Below are 16,454 nucleotides of genomic sequence, written 5' to 3'. Positions count from 1 at the left end.
TATTAGATTACGTCTCCTTTTAACTTATCCTTAATTCGTTATAGTAGGTCGTTATCCTTAACCTCGATTGTTATAGCTAGTACTTATTTATTATATAAGATAGTTCTATCTTAATTTTATTTTAATATAGCGGGTTCCGCTACCTTAGTATTAAGCTTATAATCTAGTCGTCTACTTAAAGCGTCTACTTAGCTATTTTCTATTCCTTTATAGTGTATGATTCTAAAATCGTATTATATAAGTGTTTTAGCCTATCGCGCTTATCGTCGTGTGAGAATCTTTATTATTATAAAGAACGTGAGATTCTTATAATCGGTCCGTACTATTATAGTATATTTTACTCCTTCTAGATATACTCTCTAGACTTAGAATGCTAACACTATAGCTAATAGTTCCTTATCGTATATATCGTAATTAAGTTCTATAGGGATCATTTTTCTAGACTAGAATGCGACCGGTCGGGAAGTCCTATTTTCCTCTTAAGTTAGTCTAGCTCTAAGGGCGTAGTCTAAGGCGTCCGTTTCTAATACGATCGGTAGGTCGTAGTTAAACGTAGCCACAATCGTTCGTTTATTAAATAGCTTTTTTAGTTCCTAAAACGATATCTCTACTACGTCGTCCTATACAAATATTTGTCCTTTCTTAGTGAATCGGTAAAGTCCGGTTACTATACTAGTATACCCGTCGATAATCTTCCGATAGTAGTTTATAAGTTTAAAAAATTATTACACTTCTTTAACGTTTCTAGGTGTAGGCCATTCTATAATACTTTTGACCTTATCCTCTTCTATACCTAACCCGTCTAGGCTAATACGATATCCGAGGAATCCCGTTTCCTAGATATAAAACTCGCATTTCTTAAGTTTAAGAGTGACCTTCGCGGCTCTCAATTTATATAGTACCAACTTATTATGCTTAATATGCTCTTCGAGCGTTTTAGAGAATACTAAGATATCGTCCAGATACGTAATAACGAAGATATTAAGGTACTCTTCTAATACGCTAAAGATAAAGCGCTAGAAAGTGGCTAGTGCGTTAGTGAGACCGAATAGTATAACCATATACTCGTAGTGTCCGTACTTAGTTCTAAATGCTATTTTCCATTCGTGGCCTAGCTTAATCCGAATGCGATAATACGTATTTCTAGGAGGTTATAGGGGTTAGATGGTAGGAAAGAAAAACTAAAGATGAAAGGTAAGAAAGTAAAGAGATAAAAAATTTGTATTTAGTTAATTGAAGTATATTCAATATAAAGAAGATATTAACCGTGTTGTAAAAAAGATTATTATCTCGGTGCTTATAGTCTTATTTATCTCTTTTGAAAATAGATCTAGATAGATCTAATTAAATGTGTTATCGTCATAATGATAGATTTAAAATGCATTGTATAGTTATATTATTAAATCATATGTAATGTTGCATTTTAATAAATTCATATATGGTTTGTATTTATTAAATCATTATTTGTAATGTTGCATTTAATAAATGCATTGTATAGTTTAAATCACTTACATGTTATATTAATAGGATTATAATAGTAGAAGTATTAACTTTTAAATATGATAGTATTAGTAATATCATACTTCGAAAAGTACTTTACTCCTTAAATCCGATCCTAAATCTCGTGAATTAAAGGTAGGGGGTATCGATCCTTAATAGTAATCGAATTTAGATATCGATAGTCTATATAAAGTCGAAGACTCCTATCCTTCTTTAGTACGAAGATAATCGGGTATCCCGCCGGTGACTTAGAGGCGCGGATATAACCTTTCTATAGGTTCTTATCGATATAATCCTTAAGTGCTCCGGATTCTTTCTAAGATAGTTGATAGATAGGTTTGAAAGTAGGTTCTATACCCTTTATCGTATTAATCTTATAGTCAAAGATTCCGTGTTCTAGTAGTACTCCGTCGGCTAGTGCCGTGAAGATATCTCTAAACTCCTAGTATTCGTCTAGAATCCTAGGTTTATCGCTAGTTATATATAGCTTTTTATATTTAACAATTATATATTCCGCTAATTTATAGTCGGATATATCTAGTGACTATTCTATCGTGTCTAGGGTAACGCCTATAACTAATACCCTAACCCTTTTCTTATAGGGCTAGTTATTACTACTATTATTTTATTAGGTAGACTTCTTCTAACGTGTTTTATAATCGTCGTTTTATTTCGTATATTCGTACCTATTAAATGAGATATATCCCGTTTACTAATTAATACTTAGGTTATACTTCCTAAGCTATAGAATGCCTAAAACGATATCGTAGTCTCCCGTCTCTAAGATATTAAACTTAATCAATTCTAGGTGTCTATAGATAGATATAGGTAGAGTGATAGTTTCTTCGCTAACTCCCCTAGAGAGGACTTCTCTATCGAGTCCTATAACTAGTATCACTTATAACAACTATTTGGTCGATACTTATCGGTTTTCCTAAAATCTTAGATTTATAAAGTTATTAGTGGCACCCGAGTCGATAAGGGTCCACGCCTTTCCTATAGGTAAGATCACGAAGAGTTTAATATAAGTTCCTAGTAAGGTTGTAGCTAACTACGTCGTTAGACGATTATCGTAATCGTATAGTTACCTTCCGTTATACTAAATCCCTTAGTAAACTTATTTCTATTATAGCTTTTTTATCCACCGTAGTGGTCTTAGTTCGATACTAAGATCTAACTTACCGGACCTATAAGTTATATACGTCTTATCGTAGTATATAACACTAGCCATTCTACCGTGTCCTAGGTGTCGTGTATATCCTTTACACGCGTAAGTGGAATCTTTATAAGGGCATCCTATTAGGTCGTCGCCTTCCTTAATTGCTATAATGAGGTGCTAGTCCAACCTACTAGTCTAAATCTTATCCTAGAGATAACTAATAAGCTTATCGGCTTCTTTATCGTTACTTAGTTGACGATAGTTCCTAGGACTTTCTAGTGGTGTTTCTAGGATCACTTAGTCCGTACCTAGGAGCGCGCTTAGCGTTCCTAGGTCGACGGTGGTTCTAAGGAACGTGACTAGTGTTCCTAGGGGCCCTATATCTAACTCCTAGAGTCCGTAGCGGTCTTAAGTCCTATCTAGCCGTACGTCCGCGGCCTATAGTCCTAGCGAGCCCTAGGGCTACTAACTAGCGTCCTTTTAGGATTTATAACCCGCTAAGTCATAACTCTAGTTCCGAGGAACGTGTTATATCTATCCTTAACTCTCTACTATATCCTAATCGATCTCTAGGTAATCGATATACTACTCGTCGGCTAACCCTTCAATATATAGGTGTTACGGACATGCTAGTCACCAATCAGTTGTGGGGACCGCAACTACTGATGGGCCACCAAGAGCCAACCGAACGATCTGTCATCAGATCACGTGCACCATCCTATACTCTGGGATACCCGGGTGTTCAGGGAAAAGAGAAACCGTGATCATGCTCAGTGAGCAAGAGCATGATCAGCCCTAAGCAGGACCCACTTCCAGAGGATATCCGGTACATATGTGCCTATATGGACCAGCAAACCTCTGCCACCACGATTAGGTAATCACCACGTGATCATGCAAGTAGTAGAACGGTCGACGGTAGAAGTAGTAGAGGGATTCTACTATTCTACTATCTACTATTCTACACAGGAAGGACTCAGGGATATATAAGGACACTCATTCATGTATCTAGTTTAGTTCTTCGTCTTCAATCATACATTGTTACTTGTGTATACCTTTGGAACTCTAGTGTGACTCTTTACTTGATTATAACTTGACAACACCTACGAGCAGACCAATACCCCGGTATAGATCTACTCGGCGCTCTACCTGGCATCGTTCCTCGATACCTCAAAAGGACCCATCCTGCAGTAAGGCCTGTTAGGCAACAGTACGGTTGAGAGAACAGATCGTTGACGTTGGAAGCAAGCGAAGCTTAAGGCAAGTATAACCTGGAACCCTTCTAACTTAACTGTGACCAGTTAGCAGTGCGTAACAATAGGTTGCCCGCTATTATCTCTTCTAGGCTTAGGTTTTCCAATTTTACTAAGAGATCTTCTAAGGTTTCCTTTCTTAGGTAGTCCTTTCCAGATTCTCGAGTCGTATATAGTTCTTCGCGTATCGCTCGTATATATTACCGTTTCTTATACGGTTTCTTCTACTTACATTCTCTTATATAGTGTCCTAGTTTCCCGCACGTGAAGTAGAGATTCTTTTTACGACGCTCGTTTTACTCGTCCTAAGTGGCGTCTAACTCTATTAGCTTCGGGCTATATAGGTCGCTATCTCGTGGTGGTGCCCTATCGCGGCGTCCACTAAATCGGTTAAAGCCGTACGATTTACCACACTTCCACTAATCTATTTCTCGTCGCTCGTACTTTCGTTCGTTAATATAGTTATCGATCTTAACCGCGATCTTAATGAGTTTGTCTAGGGTATCTAGCCTATCGATCCTAGCTAGTTCGTCCTTAATATTAGGTTTAAGTCCTACCTCGAAGTACGGAATATACGCTCGATCGGGTAGATCTAGATACGAAATGATTTACTAGAACTCGGAGGTATACACTAATACGCTAGTCTATTATCTAATCTTCTATAACTTACGCTCAGCCGTTCTTACTATATCGATATCTCTAAATATTCGCTCGAGGTGCTTATAGAAGTTATAGTATCCTCCGAAGACTTCGGTAGTAGTGGTTAACCATTCGCTAGTTTCTTTCTCGTAGTAATCTCGAATATATAGTTCGAACTAGCTCTATACCTAGCCACGTAAGTAGGTTGATATAAAGATCACCTTACTAGCTTCGGTAGGTAGCTTGGTTTAATTTATATCGAGATATATATCTATCTAAGTGAGGAACCCTCGAAGCTTAGTTCGGTTTCCTTTAAAACACTTAGCCTTAGGTAGTCGTGGTGCCTAGACAGAGCTAGTAGGTATAGAGGTGTAAAGGTATACTGTTTTCAGGTGTAAGGCCTGTCAACCGGGTAAGATACTATGACTGAGAGGGGAACACAATGTATTGTAGAGTGTGCCAAGACTAATTCTTGCCAGAATGCAAAGGATCCTTTAGGGGTCCTTGACTATAGGGAAACCAACATGATAGTGCTGACATTGATATCACCTGACGAACCCCTCTCGGATCGACATCGAATCGATGTCGATCTATTGATAGATCATTGATATGGCCCGCTCTGGGTATTCCAGTTGTAAGGATCTTTTATCCGTTACAAGAGGCGATAACTTAAGACTTGATTTACTCGAGGTGTTCGTCTACCTCGCCGAACTTAGTGCCGCTTCGTTCGCCTAAGTCGGATAGCTAACTCATTATCTTCTTAATATTATACTCTAGTTCGCTTATCTTCTTCTTCTGCTTAGCGATAGTGTTATCTCGCTCGACGTCGGAGTTAGGTTTATCTTAAGGTGGAGTAGCTTGCTCCTTAATAGGCTTCTTACCCGAACTAACGTGAGATATATTATCGTTTAGTGACTCGAAACTTAATTCGAGACGGTCTTCAATATATTACGCACTACTAACTAGTTATAGTTAGGTTAGAAGGATTTGGTTATACTTGCCTTATACTTCTTAGGTTTCTAATATTAACGATCTGTTCTCTCAACCGTACTATTGCCTAATAGGCCTTACTATAGGATAGGTCCTATTAAGGTATCGAGGAACGATACTAGGTAGAGCGCCGAGGAGATCTATACCGAAGTATTAGTCTACTCGTAGGTGTTATTAAGTTATAATCAAGTAAAGAGTCACTAAAGTTCCAAAGGTATATATAAGTAACAATGTATAATTGAAGACGAAGAACTAAACTAGATATATAAATGAGTGTCCTTATATATCCCTAAGTTCTTCCTATATAGAATGGTAGATCGTAGATAAGTAGAATTGCCTTAGCAGATTCTACTAGTCTACCGTTGACTGTTCTACTACTTGTATGATCACGTGGCGGCTTCCGTTAGTGGTAGAGGTTTGCTAGTTCATATAGGTACATATATACCGGATATCCTCTGGAAGTGGGTCCTACTTAGGGCTGATCGTGCTCTTACTCACTAAGCATGATCACGGTTTCTCTTTTCCCTAAACACCCGGGTATCTCAGAGTATAGGATGGTGCACGTGATCTGATGACAGATCGTTCGGTTGGCTCTCGGTGGCCCATCAGTAGTTGCGGTCCCCACAACTGATTGGTGACTAGCATGTCCGTAACAGATAGCTGTAGCGGAATTAGTAAGGCTAAAGGCTAATAGACTAAAATAGTTATACCTATAACTATCTAGAGATATTAACTTCGTCAATCTATATATAAAGAAGTACTACGACTAATAATATTAGGAGGGACCTAACCTAAAGAGGGGGAAAAGGTTTATCTTTTACACTATAATATTAAAACTAAGCGACCTAGTAATAAACTAGACTATCTATAACTAGGACTATTCGAAATTAAAGAAAAATTAGGACCGGTTAATTACCGCTTAAGGCTACTAGAAAGTATATAAAAACTCTACCTAGTATTTTATATCTCGTTACTTAAACCTATACTAAATAACGCTAAACTCGCGATAAATATAGAAATAGAGGAAGAAACTAAAAACGAATATAAGGTTAAAGAGATTCTAGAAATAAAATAAATAAGCGGAAAGCCTTATTACTTAGTGAGATAGAAGGGGTATAATACCTCTAAGGATATATAGGAACCTATTAAGAATCTAAGGGGCTACCTCTAGCTAGTTTAATAGTTCTATTAGAAGAATCGCTAACTAGGAAAGCTAAATCTATCCCCTTTAAGATAGAAGGGGATAAAGGACTAAATATTTAGGTTAGAGTAGGATTCTCTAATATAGTGGTAAGAATCTAAGTATTATACTCTTTAGTAAGATAATCTAGCTTAGCGAGGTCCTTAATAGATAGAGGATCCTTAGTATCTAACTACTCTATAACTACTAAGTTATAATTTAATATTTAACTACTATAATCTTTAAGAAACTATTATTTTTTTTAAAGGCGAAGTATTTTTAATATCGCCTAATTTATTCGCTATAAATATTTAAGCTATTACTTTTAGGCTTACTCTAACTCTACTACTACCTTCTAATAGTTATATTCTAATAATTCCTACTTATAATCGTTATAGAAACGCTTTATATATTTATAACTATACTAGGTATACTCTATATAATTCTAACTTTTCGAATCTATAATATAGTCGATAAAGTTATTCGAATAGTATTTATATAGGGTATTAATAATTAAAAACCTACTATTAAAATAGTGTTATATTAGCGTAACCTATTTTTCTTATATACCTTATTAGAAACTAGTATAGTAAGGAGACGATATTAAGGAAAAGAAAAATATCACTAACCTAAGGGGGGACTACAGATTTATAAGTCTTAGGGACGACACTCCTAGGAGAGGGGGAGATAATATTATAGATATACTAGTCACTAATTAATTATAGGGACCGTAACTACTAATAGGCTACTAAGAGCTAACCGATCGATCTATTATTAGATTATATATAATATCCTATACTTAGGGATACCTAGGTATCTAGAGAAAAGAGAGACTATAATTATACTTAGTGAGTAAGAGTCTGATCGGCCCTAAGTAGGACCCACTTCTAGAGGTTATCTAGTATATAGGTTATTCTAGATATTAATAGACCTCTACCACTATAGGAGCTAGAACCGGCCTCCCGCTAGCCGTCCTAAAGTATACTCTATTAGGTAATACTACGGTTAGTTACTATATAACCGTGACTTCTAGATCTACTCCTATAGAGTATATCTAGGAGTCACTAGCGACTCTAATAGTGACTCTAGGGGAGTTACCTAGGGAGTAGGATACGAAGGATATATAAGGACACTCTCTTATATACTTAGTTTAGTTCTTCGTCTTTAATCATATATTATTACTTATATATACCTTTAGAACTTTAGTGACTCTTTACTTGATTATAACTTATTAACACCTACGAGTAGACTAATACCTCGGTATAGATCTCCTCGGCACTCTACCTAGCATCGTTCCTCGATACCTTAAAAGGACCCATCCTATAGTAAGGCCTATTAGGCAATAGTACGGTTGAGAGAACAGATCGTTGACGTTAGAAACCTAAGAAGCATAAGGCAAGTATAACCGAACCCTTCTAACCTAACTGTGACCAGTTAGCAGTGCGTAACAACTGGCTGATGAAAGTTCGCCAGTTGGTATTCTCGGGCTTGCCAGCATTTTGTCGATATCTCAAGTAAAGCCAATCTCTTTCGGTTCCATTTCTATCCAGAGGTATTATACTAAATAGTAGAACAATTTGTATTACCCTCTACTTTAGCGACGGTGGCAGCGCTACGAGGAAGCGCTTATTTGAAATACTTCAAACAACATAAAGTATTGTATTGAGAACGAGAGAAAGGGAAAAACCTAACCCCCCCGATTTGTATCAATATAACAGGAATATGGTTTCATGGAGACAAATCTGCAATGTGCGCGTGTCATGCACGAATAGTTGGTTTATCAGACGATTGGGTTGTAGTAGGAAAATCGGCCTTCAGGATCATACTTGGCCTTGAGCTTCCGAAGCCTCTCCAAACGCCAAGGTTCATATCCATATATGGCCTCCAATGATTCTCTGCCAGATGCATAATTGACATACGCAGTGGGCTTGCGTGTTGGCTGGCCCTCGTTCCAAAACTTTTGGTTCTCGGTCACCCAATCTATGGCAACATTGTCGAGGGTAGAATTTGGGGAATAGGAGATGGTGGTTTGCCTATAGAATCACAAAACTGTTAGTATATTTCCTTACGCTTCCCATTGTCAAACCACCTGGGCAAAGACTGAGACTTACATGAGCAAGTAATCATCTCGCATAGGATAGGCGGATGAATCCGAGTCCACGTTTCGAACGGCCTCCACAGAGTAGCCCTCCATCACAACAGCTGAAGCGGCGAGTGCTGGGTAGGAATTGACGTTTTTGTTGAAAAGATCGTAGATCTGGCGTTGCGCTGTGGCGTTATACACCTGAAGCCCAGCGGGACCGACTATCCGTTCAAGACCCTTATCACAAGTAGCATTGTTGATCCCAGTCCCCTGGATGTTGGGGACTTCGGGGAACGGAACATTTCCATCAGTAGAACTGAATGGATTGAGGTTATCAAACGGCGTCAGGTACTGCTGTGCCTCGCTTTGCGAGCCGGCATAGCCAAAAGTCCACCAGATAATTGCCTGTTTGTTTTGTGATTTACTTATTAGCAAAACTTCATTCGGATGTTTATTGGAGAAATACTAACCTCAGTGGCGCTAACAGTAGAGTCCACCATGTAAATGCCATATTGAGCGGCCATCTTCACTGGCTGAGTTCCATTGCCTTGCAATACGTTCAGCTGTTCGAAGAGGTCCTCTAATTTGTCCTGCGTGAAGACATAATTCTTATAATACCATGAATGAACTTGGGTTGGGTAGATGCTCATTTCAAAGCTCGTCACCACTCCAAAATTATGGCCCGCGCCCCTCATTGCCCAGAAGAGATCCATATGAGAGGTGTTAGAAACAGTTGCAGTGGTTCCGTCAGCCAACACAACATTGAGCTTGAGAATGTTGTCGCTAATCAAGCCATGGAAGCCTTGCTGGCGTCCATGTCCGCCGCCTAGAGCTGGGCCAAGCATTCCCACGCAACCGCAACTACCAGTAGCTGAGTTGCAGACTCAATGTTAGAGAAGTTTTTGGTTGATTTGAGTAGGGGTGTTTGTTGTCTGAATTTTACTTACTTGCAACATAGCCTTCCTCCCATAGCGTGTCCATGACTTGTTGATCATACGTTCCTCCTTGGAAGAGAGCGGACTTCCCGTCAGATTGTATAGTAATTCCAGTAAGAAGCTGCATATCGATCTCCAAGCCACTAAATTTGGCCTGGGAGATAGGAAGACCATGGCCCCGATTAACTGCGTAGAAGGGAAGACTGTTGCGGTTGGCGTATTTGATCTTCTCGAGCGTTAGAGGTGGATTTGAGGGTCCGGAAAAGGAGACGTACAATGACTGAAACGTCAGATTCGCGAGCAACCTGGACCGCCACTGTAAATTTGGGAGCAGCATATTGCTGATATCTCGCCGTGGCATTTGCCCAACGTGAATCGCTAGGTCCGAAGACACTCGAGGCGTTGGAAAGGAGCGGGCCGAGTTCTCGACTGACTTGTAGCGGGCTGAGATTGGCGCGTGTTTTCAGGCAGAGTCCATCCAGACAGTTTGTTGGTGCGGCGGCTGCCAGAGACACCACAGTCGCGAGCCCAAAGCTCCAAAGATTCGATATTTGCACCATCCTTTTGAGTATACAGTAAGACGGGTGATATGGAAGAGCCTGGACTCGTTCAAGTGAACTACTATCAACCTTTATATAAAGTTCCAGATGCAATTTCTTCCCCTGTAAGTCTTTTTACCGACGGGAATTGGGAACACGGGAATCGGCCATCTCATGATCGATAAAAAATATCCGCCAATATGATTCATTTCCACATCGACAGAACGAGGCTTAGACTGATAGATTGGCCCCCAAATCCAACAAATTGTGGTCCGATTCAGCCGTGGAAGTACGTACAACAGAAGATGTAAGCCGCGCTAGCGCACTGCCCTCTGGTGTAGAGTGAGTGTATGGCGCTGAAGTACATTCCATACTAAGAGGATGCAAAGAAAGAGGAAATCTGTGATTCAGAGATCGACCAAATGATTGCCTGTTCCTGAAACGCTCTACTGGCTAACTTGGCTTTTACGATATGCACTTAGAGCTCTTGGTAGTCTTAAGCTATATAAACTATGCGGTCAGAGAAACGATCCTACTGCATTAAAAAGGCGGCGCCTCGAAACCTGAAAGATGAGTGGCGAGGCACATATCAAGGTTATATTAATAAATTATATTGCACAGCTTTATCAAAGAATCTAGAGTGGGGCCTATATGCCATTGGGAGTATGGTGATTTCCCCATCTACAAATATCTCTACAGCCAGGGAGGTCATCACACGCTCAGCCGAACCCGCGCAACAAAATTGCTCAAAGGCTCCTTCTGCAAAAGAAAATTAGATCTAAGTTGCGACTGGTCTACAAGGCTGCTTGACACGCAATAGAAATAAAACTTGAATTACGCAAAATGTTGAGAAGTCTGGAAAAGCCTGATTGATCCAATGCGTAGTTCTTGGCCCCATTGCAGGTCACGCTCGTTCCGCCCCTTCAGCCCAGCAACAGCCACCAATCGGACATAAACAAATGAAACTAAAGTTTAAATCCACCGGACTTTATGCAGGGGCTTCCGTGATCGGGAAACTTCTGTGACCGAATCCCAATCTCATCTCGGAGATGTCGAGAGCATCGGGAACATCGGGAACGTCGGCAATTCAATCGATCCACGCAGAGCGATCGCCAAGAATGATGGTCAGTGTTCCTTGTACACTTTTATTACTTTGTTGATGAAAAGTAATAGAAAAACAAGAGATTCAGCGTTGTTTCAGTCGTCATGATGTTCATTGACTCGAGTCGTCTCCAAAGTTTGCTCGCAGCGAAATAAATATGGCCCTTCAAATCAACGGGATTGCAGTGGTGACTGGTGCTGGTAGGTTGCTGTTCGGTCGCTTCCATAGTAACGGTTCTGACATTTTTAGGCAGTGGTATCGGCAAGGCAGTCGCCCTCGCCTATGCCGCGGAAGGCGCCCGGGGTGTGGTTATAGCCGATTTGAACCTCGAGGCTGCACTCCAGACGGCACGAGAAAGTGAATCGATAGCTACTAGCCCCACCTACCGAGCACTTCCTGTGGCTGTTGATGTGACCGATGAGGAAAGTGTCGACCGTATGGTCACGGCAGCAGTTGAGGCATTTGACCGCATTGATTATAGCGTAAACAGCGCTGGAATCGGGGTCAAGCACCACAAGCCCGTCGATAAGGCAGAGATTTCTGAGATGAACGCCTTCTGGCAAGTCAACGTGTTAGGAACTCTCAACTGTATCAAGTCCGTGACCAAGGTTATGAAATCACAGAGTGTCACCACCTTGAATAACCAGGGAAAATCACGCGAAATTGGTCGAGGTGTCATTTTGAACGTGGGATCATGCAATTCGTATATCGCAACGCCAGATATTGTCCCATATACGACGACAAAGCATGCTGTGATGGGGTTGACCAAGAGTGCCGGTAAGTCGGAATTCGAATGAACTCCAAAATCCAGGCTTATGGTTTCTTGCTTTGCAGCCCTCGATCTCGCACCGCATGGGATACGCGTCAATGCGATTTGCCCCGGCTGGGTCAATACACCTATGGTGACTGCAGCCATTAATGGAAACCCGGGTCTCCCTGAGATGATGCGAACAATTATTCCTATGTCACGGATTGCAGAACCGGAAGAGGTTGCAGATGTGGTCTTATTTATGACTAGCCCCAGATCGAGCTACGTCACTGGTGTCGGTTGGGTTGTAGACGGTGGGACAACCCTGCAAGTGCAAACTTGTTGAAAGGATTATGTATCTCTCTTGACTGGGTAGATAACTAGGAATTGCACCTCTAAGATTGATAAATTATTTTTCTCACCGTTATATCTTTAGTTTCAAAGTTTGATAGAAGCTATGCTATTAATCTCCATGACAATGGGCTCTTCCAATTCAATCGGTGTTCTCTGGAGTGTGATCCTTTTTTGCCATGCTTTGTTTTCAAGACAGCCCCAGAACATGATCTCGATAATTATATCACGCCCGCGTATTTGATTACTGTGTTTACCTAGCGTCTCAAGCCATTTGTATGGGTCACGCAAGTCAAAGATATTCAGCGCATCTATGTTGACGGATTATGGAAGGGTGTTATTTTTAAGCCGCGTTCAAAGACCCAACCAGTTGTGAAATTCAAAATGTAGTAGTTTAATACTAACTATAGGCGCTCAAAATATCAATTTCTGCCTTTGCCGCGGTGACCATGATCATCTCTTGTTTCCCCAGTCGGGGCTTGATGTCAACATCGAAAGGAAGACACTGATTCAAGAACCCATCGCGGTATGCTGTGGCCGGGTTGACATCAACAGGAATAGGATTACCGGAACCATCTAACTTCTGTTGAACAGTAAATCCCCACATAAGCTTGGCGATGGCTATGAAAAGCGCCCGTTCCGCCAAATGAATGCCGGGACAGATCCGTCGTCCTGCTCCATAGCCAAAATGATCACGCTTTTGTGCATCACCAGCATTGGCATAAACTGAAGCAAGTTGGGTTTGCCCGGCAAACCGAGACGGTTCGAAAGTCTCAGGGCTTGGGTAGCGGGACTCATCATTGTGAATACCCCAGACGTTGAGCACCACGGATGTCCCCTTGAGGAATTTCATCCCTTCAAATTCGTCATCTGTATCGACATATGAGCGTATTGCTCTCCTTCAATTTCGATCATGGAGTAAGTTTCAGCATACCTTGAGCTAGGGTATGGGGGAATGATCCTGGAGCCGGAGGTCGCCAACGCAAGACTTCCTTGACAATCATCGCCACATAGGGTAGCCGATCATAGTCACTCCAGGATGGACACTCTCCATCGGTGAGAACACTATCAATCTGCTTTTGAGCTTTGGCCTGAACTTCAGGGTATGTGACCATGGCTTGAAAGAAGGTGAGTATTGTCGTAGCTATGGTGTCTGTCCCACCTTCGAGCAAGTTGCCACACATGATATCTATTTCTTCTCTGGTGAGTTGCAGCTTCTCTTGCTGATCAAGAACTCCATCAAGGAAAGTCGCAGCAGTGCCAATATGCTTGCGGCGTTCCAGTACCCGATCCACAAGAGGGGAATGGAGGTCCAGGACTCGTTGACGAAGTCGAGCGGCTCGTGTCTTCCAATGACCCCAGAGTCGCTCCGGGAGATACTTGAGAAACGGCAGCCAATCTACCGGTGGGCTGGCACCAATTTCGCCCAAACCGCTTAATTCTGTTACTATACGTTGCAGCTCAATGCAGTGGGGGCTAGAGTAGTGAGGTGTGCGAATGCCAAACACTAACATCATCCGAAATTAGCAGCTGACCTCCGAGGCACATGTTCCATAAGAAATACACTTACCCAAGCTCATTATAATGCTGTTGCTATATCTAGCAGGATGGTGCATAAATGAATCCGGCTCGAGGCACAAGTCGCGTAGCAAATGCGTGGCTTCTGCCTCGACGAGACGTATATGCTCCGTGTTACACCGCGCCTCATTCATTAGCTGAAAGTAAAGCTTGCGTCTGAGTTTCCACCGGTCGTTCGCATCCATAAACATAGGATGGTCACCAGCAAAGACCAGATCGCCCAGCACGAAGGATGGCGGCCGATTGCTCGAGTTGGCCGAGCGCTTATCTAGGATATGTGTTGCATGGTACGCAGAAGTCAAAACCACCATGAGCCCATGCCGGCCGATCCTGAGTGGAAAGACGGTACCATATTGCTTCGCCCACTCGGTGAATCTGTGGGAGTTCTCATTAGCAACAATGCGAGAAGGTAAGGGTTGAGCAGCTCTAAGTACCGCAAGTGGATACCCGCCCTGGGAAATTGGTGAATATTTCCAATGAAAGGGAGTGTCTGAGGTCCTGCAAGATAATCTTAATGAAGAGTTCAAACGCATAGGTTGAGCCCAAAGTAGTTTTGCTCTTACCGGGAGGCAAGCGCTGTTTTGGCGAAGAGACCCAGCTCGATAGCCATACGGCTAGGAGGAGAACTAAAGGTCCAAAAAATAAAATTGCTGCCATATTTAGACTTGATGGCTAAAACATGAGAAAGCAGCAGTGATATCAATCATTATAGCTGCGTAGATTCGACTGCGCCATGTGGTGGGCTCCTCCAAAACCGGCTTCAAATCGCAAATTACAGAAGAATATGGGCCCATTGAGAAACCAGAACGGGGATGAATAACTGGATCCAGTTTTTCCCTTCTCTCCTGCGACACGGCAAACGTGGAATTACCGACCTGTTATGGTCACTGATCGGGGAAGCGGGGATCTCTATGTTTCTGCCACTGGGATTACAACCCTGTCGACTAATTTCCCCGAGGTCTCGAGTAAATCACTTAGGATTCTCATTCTATGCTGCCAAAAATCTCCACCGCAAGTATGTCGGCGCTTTCGTTCCTCTACTCTCAGCTTTTCGTCGAGCCGCCGTTCCCACACATGACTTCCAAGGCCAAACTGTGATTATCACCGGATCCAACAGGGGTATCGGTTTTGAGGCTGCCCGTCATTTGTTGAGATTGAATGTGGGCCGACTCATATTGGCTGCACGGTCAGCTGAGAAAGGCCAGATAGCCGCGGATACCCTCGAACGGTCGACGGGGCGATCTGGAGTTATCCAAGTCGAGGAACTGGATATGGCCAATCAAGAGTCAGCCCAGAAATTTGCTACCCGAATGGAAATCTATCGAATAGACGCCGTGCTGCTAAATGCGGGTATCTACACTCATGACTTTGTTTGGGCCGACAATCATGAAAGCACGTTGACCGTGAACGTGATTAATACGTTCTTGCTGGCTATCCTCCTTCTTCCGGTACTGAGACGCTCAGCCAAAACATGGGTGATTCAGCCCCGCATCAGTTTCGTGGCATCCGACAGGCACGTAATGTATGATCTCCCAGGGTGGAAAACACACAACACCTTTCAAGTTCTGAATGATCGACAGCAAGCCAGGATGCATGAAAGGTGAGTTCAATCTATTTTCTTGTACACAATGCAACCAGGCCGAAAAGGACTGACGCAACATTCTCAGGTATCCCATCTCCAAATTGTTGGAGATACTACTTGCGAAGGCGATGGCAAAGCAACTTGATTCAAACCCTTCTAACGGCACCGTCAATATAATTGTCAATTCATTCACACCTGGCTACTGCACTTCTGGTCTCATCGAGAATGTGCACGGGATCACATGGCTCGAGCTCTGGCTTCTGAGCAAGGCCATCGCTCGGACGACAGAAGTTGGAGATCGCACATTGGTCGCAGCTATTGCGCAAGGGGACAATAATCATGGAAAGTACCTAAATGACTGCCATATCGATGAGTATGAACCCTTTCAAGAATATCTCTCTCCACATGATTTTTAAGCCGTGGCTGACCCATGCCTTCCATCATCAGATCAGCATTGTCTCCATTCGTAAGAAGTGAGGAGGGCATATTGGCGAGGGAGAAGCTATGGGAAGAATTGATGAAAATTTTAGAGCAGAAGCGACCTGGAATTGGTTTGCTCCTGAATCCTATCCCATGATGTGATGTACTTGATCCATATTAATTTATCTTGAAGTTCTTTTTCAAATGTATGATGATGATGAATCTATCCTGATCATGTATTTCCTGGAATGGACTAGATTGCCTTGGTTCTGTTGGTGGGTACGGAGTAGGTTGGCATTCAGTAGATCCTTGCAAGATGCTACAACCTCTGAATTCCCGATCCCGTATCCCCGAAGCTCCTGCTAATGATGACTCGGAAGGGGCCAATTAGTTACGGG

General features: G+C 42.1%; 4 protein-coding genes across 4 annotated transcripts; 2 read left to right on the top strand and 2 right to left on the bottom strand.

Moving 5' to 3' along the window:
• Positions 1 to 8,498: 8,498 nt before the first annotated feature.
• N7471_009934 (FAD-binding oxidoreductase) lies at positions 8,499 to 10,296 on the bottom strand (the record flags this gene model as incomplete). The annotated part of the gene is made up of 5 exons (XM_057282653.1): positions 8,499 to 8,751; positions 8,830 to 9,206; positions 9,272 to 9,672; positions 9,749 to 9,962; positions 10,012 to 10,296. The coding sequence occupies 5 exons, from the start codon at positions 10,294 to 10,296 to the stop codon at positions 8,499 to 8,501; spliced, it is 1,530 nt and encodes a 509-aa protein (XP_057133536.1).
• A 1,238-nt stretch (positions 10,297 to 11,534) lies between these two features.
• On the top strand, positions 11,535 to 12,471 carry N7471_009933 (SDR family NAD(P)-dependent oxidoreductase; the record flags this gene model as incomplete). The annotated part of the gene is made up of 3 exons (XM_057282652.1): positions 11,535 to 11,577; positions 11,627 to 12,154; positions 12,212 to 12,471. 3 exons carry the CDS (start codon positions 11,535 to 11,537, stop codon positions 12,469 to 12,471), a joined length of 831 nt encoding a protein of 276 aa, XP_057133535.1.
• Positions 12,472 to 12,876: 405 nt separating this feature from the next.
• N7471_009932 (cytochrome P450) lies at positions 12,877 to 14,664 on the bottom strand (the record flags this gene model as incomplete). The annotated part of the gene is made up of 4 exons (XM_057282651.1): positions 12,877 to 13,346; positions 13,411 to 13,983; positions 14,047 to 14,429; positions 14,618 to 14,664. The coding sequence occupies 4 exons, from the start codon at positions 14,662 to 14,664 to the stop codon at positions 12,877 to 12,879; spliced, it is 1,473 nt and encodes a 490-aa protein (XP_057133534.1).
• A 202-nt stretch (positions 14,665 to 14,866) lies between these two features.
• On the top strand, positions 14,867 to 16,213 carry N7471_009931 (uncharacterized protein; the record flags this gene model as incomplete). Its single annotated transcript, XM_057282650.1, has 3 exons — positions 14,867 to 15,654; positions 15,722 to 16,009; positions 16,084 to 16,213. The coding sequence occupies 3 exons, from the start codon at positions 14,867 to 14,869 to the stop codon at positions 16,211 to 16,213; spliced, it is 1,206 nt and encodes a 401-aa protein (XP_057133533.1).
• Positions 16,214 to 16,454: the final 241 nt, after the last annotated feature.

This window comes from Penicillium samsonianum (assembly GCF_028829775.1).
Source record: "Penicillium samsonianum strain IBT 33392 chromosome Unknown utg000005l_segment0_segment0, whole genome shotgun sequence".
In the NCBI taxonomy this organism is placed as follows: Eukaryota; Fungi; Ascomycota; class Eurotiomycetes; order Eurotiales; family Aspergillaceae; genus Penicillium; species Penicillium samsonianum.
Note: the sequence above shows the minus strand (reverse complement) of the source record. Positions and strands in the feature narration are given on the sequence as shown.